Source organism: Macaca nemestrina, chromosome 2 (assembly GCF_043159975.1).
Source record: "Macaca nemestrina isolate mMacNem1 chromosome 2, mMacNem.hap1, whole genome shotgun sequence".
In the NCBI taxonomy this organism is placed as follows: domain Eukaryota; kingdom Metazoa; phylum Chordata; class Mammalia; order Primates; family Cercopithecidae; genus Macaca; species Macaca nemestrina.
Window position 1 is genome coordinate 141,831,646 of NC_092126.1, and position 16,277 is coordinate 141,847,922.

Genomic DNA, 16,277 nt, shown 5'->3' on the forward strand with positions numbered 1-16,277 from the left:
TGACAACCAACGCAGATGTCTACTGAGAGCCAAATGGTGGGTGGTGCCGGCTGGGAGGTGTGCAGGGAGCGCGGAGGAGTCCAGGTGTTTGGTAGCAGCTGAGGTGGACCGAGGGCGGCGTTTCTGAGACGAGCATCACACAAACTGTGAGTTTTTATTACTTCATTAATTTAAGCTCCAGTGACGATTTAACTTCTGCTATAACCACACATTAATAAATGAACCTACCATTAGAACTTACTTATTTAGAATCTATATTGTTTTCTATTCTGGTAAACATTTAATAAGCTCACTTCCTTTTCCTTGGTCTGGTTAGACTCAATCAGCAGTGGGTTCCTACTTGGGGCTTATGGAGACAAAGATAAAGCAGACACTGCTCTTGACCTCAGAGTGTTTACACTGGAAATGAGACAGAGGATTGTTAAAGAGTCCAAGCCAGGCGCAGTGGCTCACGCCTGTAATCCCAGCACTTTGGGAGGCCGAGGCGGGTGGATGACGAGGTCAATAAATCGAGACCATCCTGGCCAGCATGGTGAAAACCCGTCTCTACTAAAAATATAAAAATTAGCCGGGTGTGGTGGCACGTGCCTGTAGTCCCAGCTACAATGGAGGCTGAGGCAGGAGCTTGCAGTGAACCGAGATGGTGCGGCTGTACTCCAGCCTGGGCGACAGAGCCAGACTCCATCTCAAAAAAAAAAAAAGAAAAAAGAGTCCAATCACTGATAGAATTAAACAGAGGGACACTTAATTCAAACTGGAAGGTGAGCAAAGACTTTCACGTGGCAAAGAGTCGAGACTTAGAAGATAAATCAATGTGTCAACAAAACGAAAAGAGGTTGAAAAGGCTTTTTCCACCAGAGAAAGTTTTGGCAGAGGCATGGAGTGATGCAATAGCATGGAGCTACAGGGAAATAATCAGCACGTTGGTGAAAACTGAGGTAGGAGTATTTGGGTGTGTGGCTGGAGAGCTAGTAAGGAGCTGAGTCATAGTGGACTTTAGCTTTAACTTGAAGATGATGGGGAGTTATGTAGGCAGATGTGCCTTTTACATTGATCCTTCAAAGGGAGGAAATACTGGAGGCCATGAGTTCAGTTCAGAGGCTACTGTAATAGTCCTAGCTGAGAGATGGAGGAAGACAATAGTGGGGACCGAGAAGGGGAATATAGGGGAAAAATGAGAAATGTACCCACTCCTCTTTAATTGCAGACTTAGACAATTCACTGTCATTTATGTTTAATAGTTCTCATTTTGAAATATTTATATTCACATCTATTACCTACAAAACAGGAAATAAACAAAATTGTCTTTTAGTACAATACAAAATTCCAAAGAAAGAAATGGTTTTCAAAAACCTTGCACCCTGGTGCTCAATTTGAAGGATGTAGAAGCAGGAATAGCTACAGTCCTTAGGCTAGCACCAAGTCCTATTCTAATTAGGTTTTTCACCTTTACTCGTGCCATCAAAGATTGTTTTCAGTTCTCTGTTCTCACTTCCAGATATCTACTTTTTCTTTAACAAATTAGCACCTAAGGCTTATTAATTCCACCAGCAGATGGTCCTGACACATATAAGTCTCACCATGAAAACGTTTGCATTTTTAATCAGGTTGTTCTTTGCCCACATGGATTCTTCCCCAGCCTGCATGAATAGCTTGAGGTCTGAGGCATTTCAATGAGGCTCAGGTGGTCTGGCTATTGGCAAACATGACCTTCACCCTCCAGTCTCTCCAGCACTCCCCCATGCTGCACGCAGTGAATTCCAAATGCCAAGGAAAGAAATTGGGCTAAAATCCCTATTGGAACGGATGTCTTGGAAAAGCGTGTTTGTTCTGATCCTGTAGCCGTGGAGGCTCTAGGGGAAAAGTGACTCTCTACCCTGTCCTAGTGGGAGATGGCAAGAGATGGGAGCCGATATCATGACTTTACCTTACATCAACCTGTCGCTGATGGTGTTTACTGTTAAGTGAATTTCAAACTCTTTGACTTGCCATGACAAGGCTAGTGAGAACAGTATAGACCACTCAAAATGAGCCACTTCTGAAACGCCTCTTACACAGCAATTTGTACATAACCATTTAGACACTTTGGCAGCAAAAACATCCAGGTCACAGTAGCTCAATGGTTAGGCACATGTGTCTCCTGGTTGCTTCTAACCACATTGTCGATAGACACCCAGCTTCCTCCCCATGTTATTATTGTAGGCCTTGAGGATCTCTGCCAAATACTGTTCAGTCTAACCTATATACAAGGTGCCGTATCAGGGCTGACAGAGGGCTTAAGAAACATTTATATTTTCTTAGGTCAGATAGTGTCCTAGACACCGCAGATAAAAAGACGTATTTCACACAAGCTCCATCCTCCTGGAACTCGCAGTCTAGAGGGGAGGCCTCCCAGCTGTTAATGGTATATCCTGCAATGCAGTAGTTCCAACATGGCGATGTTCTCATTCTGGATGAGGCCCAGAATGAGAATCCAGAGGTGGGATCAACAAACTCTGCTTTTGAAGGCTTCATGGAAGAAGTGATGATGATTATGGGTTCCCAAAGAATGACTATGAGTTCCACAAGGCAAGAAGGGAGGAAGAAGTTCCCAATCCACCAAGGAGGCCACATGGGCTACTTCGTGTTGCTCCTGAAACACATATACCAAGGGCCAGATAATGGTACCAGCTCAGGGAAGTGTGGCAAGGAGCTGTACAGAGCGCAGGTGATCTATGGCTGCTGAGTTGGAGGGAGCAGTCTCTGAAGCGAGCATCACACCAAGCACTGAAGAGCCGGCCACCTTTGTGGGGGGGAACTCCCTGCTTCTGTTCCTGCCTCCTAAGCAGAGGCAGCGTCCACAATGCCAACTGTCTAGGTTCTGGTTTGAAAGAGATCAGACAGGGTGCTTCAAGCCTCCCAATAAGGACAGTTTTCTGGGGACAGGCCTTTTCTGTCACTTCTTCCTTCAGCGACTGATTTTCAAATTTTGGTATTCATAAGACTCTCCCGGAGCAGCAGTTCTCCGAGTGTGTTCTAGAGACCAGCAGCATTGGCATCACCTGAGAACTTGTTAGAAATGCAGATTTTCAGACCCCACCCAGACCTATTCAATTAGAGACTCAGAATGGATCCTGCTCCTCTGTGTCTTAATAAGCCCTCCAGGTGCCTCTGATTCTGACCTAAGGTGTTCATTAAAAATACAGTTTCCTGGCCAGGAATGGTGGCTCATGCCTGTAATCCAAATACTTTGGAAGGCTGAGGCTGGTGTATTGCTTGAGCCCAGGAGTTTGAGACCAACCTAGACAGCATGGCAAAACCCCATCTCTACAAAAAAAAAAATACAAAAATTAGCTGGGCATGGTGGTATGCGCCTGTAGTCCCAGCTACTTGGGAGGCTGAGGGAAGAGGATGGCTTGAGCCCAGGAGAGGGAGGTTGCAGTGAGCTCAGATCACATCACTACACTCTAGCCTGGGTGACAGAGCAAGATTGTCTCCACCCACCCCCAACAACAACAACAACAACAACAAAAGCAGGTCTGAGATTCTGAATCATTCGAGTGACCAAACATTTTAAACATTTTGCCAATTATTGCACCACCTCCATGGGCCTTGCCTTCTCAGCCACACCCCTAAGCAGGCCTCAGCTTTCCCTGACACTCCTCCCCACATTTTTGGGGTCACTTTCCCCTGAGCCTGGTATTCAACTCCTCACTATGCCATTTCCTATCAACTTCTCCGAACCTTAGTAACTGCAATTATAAAATGGAACAGTAATACAGATCACTATAAGACAGTTCAGGCTTGTCAAGATTTAAGCTGTCTCTGTGCCTATTACCCAGGGTTCAACCCTCTGCTAGTTATAGTGGATAATTATAGGTTATTACCCAGGGTTCAACCCTCTGCTAGTTATAGTGGATAATTATAGGTTAGTTAAGAAAACAAACCTGGAAATATATGGTGATCAATGTGTCCCCACTGATGGATCAAGACTGACTAAAACAACTCCAGAAAGCATTTAAAGAGTGTGCCATGTGGGAATTCTGGGCACTGTTACCTCCTTTCTCAGCCTTCAGCTTCTTGACCCAGGGCCATGTAGAATCAACACTGTTTGGGTTCCTTCCTCTGGCCCATCTCTGCCCAGGACACACCTGTACTTGGTTCGACCTGTAGTTCATCACCCATCACAAAGGCCTCCAGTCTGGATGCAGACTCATATGTGAAGATGTTAGGAAGAAGAACTTCTGTATAGATTGGGATATTTGATGGGATGGCCTTGTAGAAACCTTTCCAAACTTGAGAGACTAGGATTGACCTGGCATTACTTGAGTTGCTCTGAAGCCTTTGGCAGCAAACATCTCTTCAGAAAGTTCCTTCTTGATTCAGTGATCCCTTTCATGATTGAATTATGCTCAATGACTTTCTCAGCATATTTCCAGAATATTAAGTCTTCCTTCAAGAATGTATATTTGAACGAAATCCTGTCCTCTCTTTTAATATGGGGTGATATCTTAGCTCTATTATGCTTTTAAATTAGTTGGTTTCAAATGATGTATCCTGGATCAGGCCTCTGGAGCTTGAGATAATTTCTCTCTCTCTCTCTCTCTCTCTCTCTCTCTCTCTCTCTCTCTCTCTCACACACACACACACACACACACACACACACTCTCTCTCTCTCTTTCTCTCTCTCTCTCTCTCTCTCTACCTATAAAACGATTATTCTAGAATGTAGGGGGGTGAGGAATTTGTGGCTCTCACTTGCTATAGAAAAGATAGTCTTGAATCCAAGTTCATGATTCACTCCAAGCTGGTGCAAAATGCTTTCTTCCTCAGATGGTAGCTGAGTGCTACCACTGGCAGCTTAAACAACCAAACGGGCACTGCCAGAAGTAAAGATAGCTGAACGTTAGCCTTAAAAGCTGTCTCTTGTGCAAGAAAAGTTTGAGGTAAGTCAAGCAAATTGCAAAGATCGGCAGGTGAGGAGGTGCTACCCTGTTCGGAGTGGTGAGAAAAAACATGGCAAAATGCTTGGATGAATCAACTTCCCTGCTGTGGGCGAGGAGATTTTGATGAAGCATCCATACTTTTAAGGGATATAAGACTGATGTGTCTGTGTGTATTGCTTCGCAGCTAAATTGAATATTCCATAAATTCTGAACACCTCTTAGCCAAGAACCAGCATCCCTGTTCTTCTTTTCACTGAGGCATGTGTGTGTGAGTTCATCAGAGGATGCCACAGTGGCAGTCAAAACACAGAATCCTCCAGGGTCTCAACTCCAGGCTTCTCTATATAACTGATGACTTCAATTTCTGTCTCAACGGAACCAGCTTTCTGCAAAACAAATCATCTTTCCTTAGATGTCTTTTAGAGAACTTTTGGGTTCTTTGAAATCTTTACACTTGGCTTTAAGTCTATTATTTTTTAAATAAAAATAGTAAATGTTCACTGAAGAAGATGTGAAAAATAAAGTGGAAAGAAGAAAATACCTAGCCATACACCTTTCTCCCAAACACAGCCCACTGCTTCTCGTAAGCCTTTCTTTCTAGGCAAAATGTTTTCTTTAGACTTACTAGAAGTCATATGGATACACATCTTTTCTTTTTAGCCGGAGTCTCACTCTGTCACCCTGGCTGGAGTGCAGTGGCATGATCTTAGCTCACTGCAACCTCCACCTCCCAGGTTCAAGCAATCCTCCTGCCCCAGCCTCCCAAGTAGCTGGGACTACAAGCACACGCCACTGTGCCCAGCTAATTTTCGTATTTTTAGTAGAAACGGGGTTTCACCATGTTGGCCAGGCTGGTCTTGAACTTTTGATCTTGTGATCCCCCCGCCTCAGCCTCCCAAAATGCTGGGATTACAGGCATGAGCCACCACGCCCGACTGGATACACATCTTTAAAAATTGATTTCTTTCTCTCTGACATTACTGATTATAAATTACATTGTTAAATGTGCTTTGGTGGCATCACTTTTGATAGCTGCATCATAATTCCATCCATAATTTACTATAGTATCCCCCTAACTTTGGACAGTTCTGACCCATTTTGGCTATAATGAATAATGCTGATAATAATTGGAAAATTGGTAACAAAAATAAAATTGCCTGTAAGAGATCCTATTCCTTTACTTCATTTACTCATCTAACATATTTTTTACTACCTGCTCCACACTAGCTACAGTGCCGTGTCTTGGGAATTTACTGATGGACACAGCAGGCATGGCTCCTGCTTTTATCCATTTTACTTTTAATAGTTTACAGGCAACCTAATTGGGGGAGGAACCCTCTCTGGTTGCCATTGTAGAAACAAGGAACACCTGGAAACCAGTCTCATAAATTAAAAGCTCAGGTCGGGCGCCGCAGCTCATGCCTGTAATCCCAACACTGGGAGGCTGAAGCAGGCACATAGCTTGAGCCCAGGAGTTGGAGACCAGCCTGGTGAGACCTTGTCTCTACAAAAAATATCTAAATAAGTAAATTATCAGAAAGCTCAGGATTTGATTTTTTAGAATAAGCCTTTCTTTTTTACTGCTAAAGGCCAACTTTCTTCCTTCACAGTACGTTTGTTTGTTTGTTTGTTTGTTTGTTTATGACAAGTTCTGACTCCATCACCCAAGCTGCAGTGCAGTGGCACAATCTCAGCTCACTGAAACCTCTGCCTCCTGGGCTCAAGCCATCTTCCCACCTCAGCCTCCCGAGTAGCTGGGACTACAGGTGTGCACCACCATGCCTGAGTAATTTTTGTATTTTTTGTAGAGATGGGGTTTTGCCATGTTGGCCAGGCTGGTTTCAAACTTGTGAGCTCAAGTGATCTGCCCGTCATGGCCTCTCAAAGTGCTGGGATTACAGGCATGAGCCACTGAGCCCGGCCCTTCACTGATGTCTAAATTTCTAAGTGAGGTCTAAGTTTCTAACTGAGGTCTGAACAAGCAAAAATTTGCTTCTAGGATGGCAGAGCTCCTCTAAGTCCTGGGACTTTGGGCACCCACCCCAAGCTCAGAGGTGCACATGACCATGAAAAGCAGAGGGTTTCCTTTCCCACTAGCCAAACATTTCCCAGCAGCCACCCATAGCACTAGCATGCCCTCTTGTCACCCTTGTAGCACAGCCTCTGAGAATGGCTTTTGTCCTTGGAGGTGGAGGCTGTGCACGGCCTCATGGGGCCCAGCTGTAGGCAGCTCTGCACTCGCTCTCATCCTCTCTCAGGTGAAGAATTTAGGCCATAGGGCCCACAGCACCAAGCTGTACTTCATTTCCCCCATTCTACGCGCGCTTTCTTCTCTCAGTCTCTAACTGCTTTGTTTTTATGTGAAACTCTGCAATGTGAGAAGAGAATAAGTTGTCCTGAGAAGCCAGGTGCTGTTGAGTGTTGCCATTCATCCTCTGCTTATTCTGAAACCAGCTTGTCTGCCCCAAGTTGTTATTTTACACACTTGACTTGATTTTAATTAACAACAAATCACAACCTTATACAATAAGCTCTTAAACCAGTTTATTTCACCAACTTTGGAATATTAAAGGAAATCTTTCAGGGCTCTGTAGGGAAATTAGATACCAGCATTAAGATGTTCCATTAAGAGGCTGGGACAAATGACTTCACTTGGCTGCTTAAACTAGATGTGGGCTGGGTACGGTGGCTCACACCTGTAATCCCAGCACTTTGGGAGGCTGGATCACTTGAGGTCAGGAGTTCAAGACCAGCCTGGCCAACATGGTGTAACCCTGTCTCTACTAAAACTACAAAAATTAGCTGGGCGTGGTGTCGGGTACCTGTAATCCCAGTTACTCGGGAGGCTGAGTCAGGAGAATCACTTAAACCCAGGAGGCGGAGGTTGCAGTGAGCCGAGATGGCTCCACTGTACTCCAGCTTGGGTGACAAAGCGAGACTCAATCTCAAACAAACACACAAAACCAGATGTGTTTACTCAGGAGTGAGTGTGCTAGAGCAAGGAGGGACTGGCAGCACACATCCAGAACCGGCACCAAAGCTCCACCTTGGGGTCCACTCTTCTTCCCAAAGAACTCAGTGAACAAGAGCAGATGGGCCATTCCCCTGATAAAGGAGAACACAAGGATCCAACCATGGGCAGAATGATTCTTTTGCCAGCCTCCACTCTCTACTTCAGTCGGCTAGTAACTGTAACTGTCTATAAATCCTTCCAATACCCAAACTGCAAATGCTAAGGAATGTTCACCACTTATTGAAATTAATCATTTTGATGAGTTTTTCCATGAACCCTTTATTTTGCCCTACAACCAGTCACCAGGTGGTTCATCCAATCATGAGTTACTTCATTTGAGAGAAACCTAAATTTACTAAGAAAATTGTTTGATCTAAATCAAGGATTGGCAAACTACTGCCGTGCGCCAAATCTGGCTTGTTGCCTGTTTTTGTAAATGAAGTTTTACTGGAGCACAGCCACACTCATTCATTAGCACATTTTCTGTGGCTACTTTCACACTACAATGGCAGAGTTGAAGAGTTGAAACAGAAACCATTTGTCCCTCAAATATTTACTACCTGGCCCTTTACAGAAAAAGTGTGTTGAGCCCTGATCTAAATAACTGTTCACTTTAAGGATAAATTTGACAAAGTGCATTAATTATACACTGAAGAATCACAAACCATTGCTGAGAGAAGTTAAAGAAAGCCTAAATAAATGGAGTGATATGCTATGTTTATAGATAAGAAGACTTCATATCAGCTGAATCTAAGATGTATATGAAAATGCAGAGGACCTAGAATAGCCAAAACAACTTATTAAAAAATTTTGAGCCTTACACAAATGGTCTCATGGTTTACAATAAAGCTACAGTAATCAAGACAGTATTGTATTGGCATAAAGACAGACAAATAGATCAATAAAACCGAACAGATACTCCAGAAATGGACCCAACTATATATAGCAACTAATTTCCAGCAGAAATGCCAAGACAAGTCAATGGGGAAAGGATTATTTACTTCGACAAATGATGCTGGAACAATTGAATAGCCATAAGTAAGTGACCACTGGGCTGAACCTAAGTGCTCTGAATGGTGAACAGACCTAAGAAAATGCATATTGGGTGAAATAATTTGCCTTTTCTATAGTCTTTTTTATACTAAAGAGCTAAAGTTCCCTCTGAAAATTCTCTATTAGTTACTCACGTGGAAACATGGAGTCTTAAAACATTAGAGCTAAGCAGAACATTGTACAATCTCATTTGTGTCCCTTATTATACCAGAAAGAAATTCAAAACTCATAGGATTGAAGAGATTGTCCAACGTCAGTTAAGGGATGGCTGATATGAAATTAAAATTTAAGACTAACTGGAAAGAACACTTGTAACTCAGTACCTTTCCAATATGTCAATAATGAACATGCATAATAAAACAATCAGACAAGCAGGCATGGTGGCATGCTTCTGTAGTTCCAGCTACTTGGGAGGCTGAGGTGGGAGGATCGCTTAGACCCAGGTGTTTGAGACCAGCCTGGGCAACATAGCAAGACCCCATCTCTTAAAAAATACAAACAACTGAATCAGCCAAAGAACAGAATGACTGAAGCAACAGAAATGCTCGTGGCCTTCTGAGTAAAAGCCCTGCCTTGTAATATAGAAAACTAAACCCAATGACAGATCCCAGGGGACTCAATCCTGGACACATATGGCATATCATAAGAACTTTCAATATTACCTCATAGTTAGCAGTTACAAAGAGATCTTTGATATTACTTTTTGGTGCTGGAATTGGTGGAAACAACTTGATCCATAAATGACATCTGAAAACAGAGTAAAGAAGGAATTAGGTGAGCATGAGTATACCTTTTGTCTCTAAATATCTACTCTAAAAATTGACCTGGTTAATTCTAGAACCTGCTGTTTTGTAAATTCAAAATCTTTATGTACCAAGACTTCCAAAATTATAGGTGAAGACTTTGTGGGTACCACAAGGCTTTGTTGTGGCTTCTGAGTCATCCAGGGAAGACCAAATGGGAAACTGCTTTGTGTCGGTGGGTGTTACGAGGCCTAATCTCTCAAAATGAACTTTCAAGTGTGTGATGTTGTGCCGTTTCCTGCAATGCTGATTGAAGCATTCCTTCCTCAACTGTGTTTACTCACAGGGTTTACTTAATTTTGTTTTGTTTTTTTTTTTGAGACAATGTCTTGCTCTGTCACCCAGGCTGGAGTGCAGTGGCACCATCACAGCTCATTGCAACCTCCATCTCTTGGGCTCAAGCAATTCTCCTGCCTCAGCCTCCTGAGTAGCTGGGACTACAGGCACATGCCACTGTGCTCAGCTAATTTTTGTATTTTTTGAAGAGACAGGGTTTTACCACGTTGCCCAGGCTGGTCTTGAACTCTTGACCTCAAGTGATCCTCCAACCTCGGCCTCCCAAAGTGCTGAGATTACAGATGTGAGTCACCATCCCCAGCCGAGTTTATTTGCTTTTCATCTCCTTTGTACTGCCTTCCCCCAACCTGTAGATGCCATCTAAACATAACGTTTATAATATAGTAAAGCTGTTTAATAGAAAAGTCATTTTCTTTTCTTTTCTTTTCTTTCCTTTTTTTTTTTTTTTTTTTTTTTTTTGAGATGGAGTCTCCCTCTGTTGCCCAGGCTGGAGTGCAGTGGTGCGATCTTGCCTCACTACAACCTCCGCCTCCCAGGTTTATAGCTGGGACTACAGGCGTGTACCACCACGCCCAGCTAATTTTTTGTATTTTTAGTAGAGATGGGTTTCACCACATTAGCCAGGATGGTCTGGATCTCCTGACCTCATGATCTGCCCGCTGTGGCCTCCCAAAGTACTGGAATTACAGGTGTGAGCCTCCGTGCCCAGCCCTTATAAAACTCATTTTCTAAATTATGAAAGGGCCAAGACAAAACATGTTTTTAAGTCTCCTAAAAGGTCTTGTGCCTTACTGAATGCTAAAATGGGTAAGGGGTACTTATGGGCTATTTGCAGGCTCTAGGATAGGACACCAGATCCACATGTGATTTCTAGAATCTGTGTTTGACCTAATAGCCATCAGCCACTCAGAGGCCTGGTGACCTGATAGTTGAGGATGATGATGTGCAGGCATTCTGGTGATTTTAACCTTCCTGAGCTGTGAAAAGCCTATGCCGACAGCTTACCCAAGACAGCCAAGGACTGAGTGGAAGACTGAGAAGGAATCAAAAGAACCTGCAAGTAGAAACCTTCACAGATATTAAAAGCTGTCGACAACTTCAAGTAGGAGTGAGTGATAGCCGAGGGCTGCGTTGTGCTCTGTCCAACTTCTGTAAATCACCTCTGATGTTTTCACTTTTGATTTGACCTACACTCATCTTGGACAGGTCATCCAGGCACAAAAATACCATAATTTTACCAGATAATAAGAACCTTCTGCCTACCGGAGGCATGGTAAGCCTGTAAAAATGCAGTACTCAGACCCCACTGCAGGTACCCAAATACTTACATTCTACAGATGAGCAAGAGAATTAAAAAGATGAAGCAGATGGTTGCCATAAGCACAATGAGAAACCACTGTCTCAAGGGCTTGTGTTCATCTTTTCCTGGTGGAAAACAAAAAAGAAAGAAAGAAGATTAAAGTCCAAGTTAGAAGCAGCAGGTAAAAGAAATGATGAGGCTTGGGTCATCAGACAGCTCAGGTTTGAGTTGCTGGTGCTGGGTGGTGCTGGGCAAGTAACTTAATTTCCCTGAGCCTAAGATTTCTCGTCTGTTAAAGATGGGTAATAGCCATCTCACAAAGTTGATATAGGATGAAATGAAATGGTGGCAGTGAGGCCACTTTTTTTCCTTAAAGAATGATTTATTCAATCAATCAGCAAATATTGATGGCGTTCATTCCATGCACTGTGCCACTTGAATCCTGAAGCTTATTTGTTTTTGGTACGTAGTAAGGTTTTTAGATAGAAAATCCACAAAAAGATAAGCCTACTGAGTAACCCAGTTGCATCACAATCAAAATATTTTACGAAGTTGGAAATTAAACTTTTGGAGGAAGTAAAGAATGAGATAATACTTGTAGTGAACAATAAAGGTATTAGACCCTAAGTGCTTTTCAATCTTAAATACCTTCAAAGCACCCGTTACCATTTTACAGATAGGAAAAGAAGCAAACTGCCATTAAGTCAGTACAGAAAGTCAGTATTTTGTATGCCACTTATTCTCTGTTTAAATTTGCTTTGAATCTACATTCAAGGGACAGATTCTTCTAGGAACTTCTATGATAGCTTTGGGGTGTGTAATTTGTCTTTTAAGTACTAGAAGGGCATCCAAGACAAACTCAAGCCAGGTGGGGTGGCTCATGCCTGTAAATCCAAGCACTTTGGGAGGACAAGGCAGGTGGATCATTTGAGGCCAGGAGTTCGAGACCAGCCTGGCCAACATGGTGAAATCCCATCTCTACTAAAAATACAGAAATTAACCAGGTGTGGTGACAGGCACCTGTAATCCCAGCCACTTGGGAGGCCGAGGCACAAAATCGCTTGAACAGAGGCAGTGGGGGTTGCAGTGAGCCGAGATTGTACCACTGCACTCCAGTCTGGGGGACAGAATGAGACTCTGTCCCGCAACAGCTCCCCTGCAAAAAAAAAGAAGAAAATAACTCAAGGCCATTTACCAAACAGTGTTTAAAGAGGTTATGTGTTTGCTAACCTGCCTGATTGAATAAGGTAAATCCTGCGTCATCTCCCTGAATATGAGTTTCCTTTCTGTGGGAGAGGCTGCTCATTCACTGATTCCTTTATTCATCCATTTAACAAATATTTATTGGGCTCCTATTGTATGTTTGGAACTGTACAAATTACTGGGATTCAGTGGTCAAAAGATCACATATGGGTGCTCCCGTCATAGAGTCCGTTAGGAAAGAATCACACTCAGCAAAAAGCAACACAAGCAATGATGTAATGACCAGTGTGCTAAATACCGTGGTGAGGTTTCAACCACACTGCACCAGGAGAAAAGGTTACCATCCCCAGTTTGCCATGATTTGCTTCCTCTAGAAAACAAGAAATACATAAGTGGAATTTTCAGGTCCTTGTTAATAGCCTAAGACTTCCCAAACCTCCAAAATACTTAAAACTCAAATCATTCAAGTAACAAGAAGGAGAGATGCCTTGGGATATAATCCTAGTGATTCCAGTCTTGCCTTGTTCTCTTGCTTTTGCTTTTTTGCCTCCTGAGGACCCTTACCCAAGCTTTATCTTCTGCCTCCCGAAAGTTTTAATCTCCTTCTTCATCTCTTCTGTTCTGCTTTCAAATATTCATGGAGTCCTTCATCTTGAATAAGCCATTACCTTGCTCTGCCGTCTATCTCCACTGTCATCAAACACGTTCTTACTTTATTTCCCAGTCTAAATTATTGAATAAGGGCCAGGTGCGGTGGCTCACGCTTGTAATCCCAGCACTTTGGGAAGCTGAGGCAGACGGATCACCTGAGGTCAGGAGTTCAAGACCAGCCTGGTCAACATGGCAAAACCCTGTCTCTACTAAAAATACAAAAATTAGCAGGGCGTGCTGGCTCGTACTTGTAGTCCCAGCTACTTGGGAGACTGAGGTAGGACAGTCGCTTGAACCTGGGAAATGGAGGTTGTGGTGAGCTGAGATCGCACCCTGTCATGCCAGCCTGGGTGACAAAAGCGAGATTATCTCAAAAAAAAAAAAAAAAAAAGATTTGGGCTGCTTCATTTCCCATCTCTAACACTGCTTTTTTAATCACGGTGACTTTCTCCTAGTCTAATTCAAAAGACGCTTGTTTTCTTTTTCCAGCTTTATTTTTACTGACCTCCTTCCTGAATTTCAGACTGTGGATAGTTGAGCCCACCTTGAAACCGAGTCCTCAGCTTTATTGCCCCAATCTTCCTCTTCTTAGATGGCACTTCTCCCCATTTTAATTTTGACTTGCCCTCTCCACTCATCCTTTGACCCTTTGGTATTTTCCACTGTGGTCTATTCTTTGAACTTTGAAAAGTATGTTTATATCGCTTCATCTTTTAATTTTGGGAAATCTTTTCCTAGGTTTTTATTCCTGATCCTACCTGATACTCAGCTCCAGGCCTAGATCTTAGCCTGTCCTTAGGTGAAACCTGCTCGGATATTTCTCAAGGCTGACAACATTCAAAACCAAATGCGTGCTCTTCTTCACATCAAAACCCCTTCTCTCAGTAACTGCCCATTTCAGTCTCAATCCTTCCAAGCCCCCAAACCTGAAGCCTTGAAGTCACTTTGACTCTTTCCATCCTTTACAGGACCTGTCCCTTCTCCTCATTCCCTCAGCTCATGTCATTACTGTGTACCCAGTGATTAGTGCCAGACAGGCATGCTTTGTCCAGTGCTTTCATCCCTGCGTAGTCTGGACACCTGGCTTCTAGTCTCAGCTTGCTGTGGAGGTGGTCATTCTGGGCCTTGGTTTCCTCATCTTAAAACATGGCAGTTGAAATATATAATCCTGCAGATCCTTCCCCAGCCAGCACCTTTTCTAGCACCACTCACTCAGTACAGGGTACTGTCACTTCATATATACATACCTTTAATAAAATTGGTTTTAGAAAAGGAGTGCCTTTTTGGGCCGGGTGTGTTGGCGTAATCCCAGCACTTTGGGAGGCCAACGGGCAGATCACTTGAGGTCAGGAGTTCGAGACCAGCCTGGCCAACATGGTGAAAGCCCGTCTCTACTGAAAATATTAAAATTAGCCAGGTATGGTGGCGCCTGGCTGTCATACCAGCTACTAGGGAGGCTGAGGCAGGATCGCTTGAACCTAGGAGGCGGAGGCTGCAGTAAGCTGAGATCATGCCACTGCACTCCAGCCTGGGCTATGGAGCAAGACTCTGTCTCCAAAAAAAAAAAAAAAAAGGAAAACAAAAGTAGTGCCTTTTTGCTGCTGGAACTTTAAAAGTTGTAATAAAGTATAAAAATTAAAAAAGAGAAATCAGTAGTCACTGGAAGTAACTAAGAGCTTATTTTCTATACATATTTTTACATTCCCTTTTTCTGAGTGCTTCTAGGTGCCCAGATACTATGTAAAGTGCTTCACGTACATTCTCAATTCTCACAGCGATGCTTTAAGATGGACACTATTATTCTCACTGTACAGATGCAGGAACTGAGGTAGAAAAGGACAGAGTAAGTCAGCCCAGGCCACCCAGCAAGGAAGTGAGGGAGCCCAAACAGTCCATGCTCTTAGCCTTGATGCAGGAATCCCATTCCTCTCCCTCCCTCTGCAAAACTGAGGGCACACTGAATACCCAGGAACTTCACTTCACTTATTCTAAGCATTGCTTCTCCTTGAGAACTCTCCTGAGCATCATCCCTATAGCTCTCTGTCTTCACTGTGGGAAGCCCTGTTCTATTGTTTGCATCCCCGCTGCCTGATAAGGCTAAGTGTGCAGGCAGCTTCTCTAATTAAAGGTGGCTGCTTTGCAAACTACCGTTCCTCCTGACATTCTCCAAACTCTAGGTGAGACTGAAGAACTTGATTAAAAACCTATGACTATACTATTTATTTATTTATATGGGATAGAGTCTTGCTCTGTCACCCAGGCTGGAGTGCAGTGGCATGATCATAGCTCCCTGCAGATTCTGACTCCTGGGTTCAAGCAATCCTCTCGCCTTAGCCTCCCAAGTAGCTGGGACTACAGGTGCGCATCACCGTGCCTACCTAATTTTTAAAATCTTTTGTAGAGATGGGGCCTCAGTATGTTGCCCAGGCTGGTCTCAAGCTCCTAGACTCAGGCAATTCTCCTGCTTTGGCCTCCCAAACTGCTGAGATTACAAGCGTGACCAACTGTGCCTAGCCCTATGGCTATAGTTATTTTTTTTTTCAAGTTTTATTTTGAAATATACTTATGTCTATTGTTTTATAAAAAGGCATTCGCCACATTTTGTTAAATAATGGAAAATGGACCCTTAAAGTGGCAAAGCTTTTATTTTCCTAAATCCTACAGATACTCGATGGTTCCAGGATTAATATTCAGTGCTCTGGATGGGAGCTGAGTGCTCTGTTCAACTTCGTTTTTACTGCATTCTCTCTTAGGTAATGTGAAGAGTAGCTGGGACAAACAAATACCAGCAAATCAAATACTGTCTTACTTTATCTCCCAGTCTGATTTCCTGAATAAGGCATTCAGCCTGCTTCATGGCTCCATCTCTCAAACTATTCCATGCTCGTAACCATTATGCAAGTATCCCGATAACCACATTCAGAAACTGTAGGTTCAGAGACACGGGATTCTAATTCAGCAAGTGGTACATCAGCAGAAAAAAAGTTATCCTGTTTACAACTAGGTTAAACCAACAGAAAAAGTACGGGTCC

The 16,277-nt window shown here is 43.3% G+C and overlaps 1 protein-coding gene across 1 annotated transcript in view; it reads right to left on the minus strand.

Annotated features, from left to right (window-relative positions):
* Positions 1 to 1,149: 1,149 nt before the first annotated feature.
* Positions 1,150 to 16,277, minus strand: part of LOC105477608 (interleukin 5 receptor subunit alpha) — a 39,874-nt gene continuing 24,746 nt past the window's right edge. Inside the window, exons 9-11 of the mRNA XM_071092111.1 lie at positions 11,420 to 11,516; positions 9,654 to 9,738; positions 1,150 to 5,311 (exon numbers count right to left, since the gene is read on the minus strand). Coding sequence (XP_070948212.1) covers positions 5,225 to 5,311; positions 9,654 to 9,738; positions 11,420 to 11,516 — 269 coding nt within the window. The 3' untranslated portion in view covers positions 1,150 to 5,224. The remainder of the gene's footprint in view (positions 5,312 to 9,653; positions 9,739 to 11,419; positions 11,517 to 16,277) is intronic.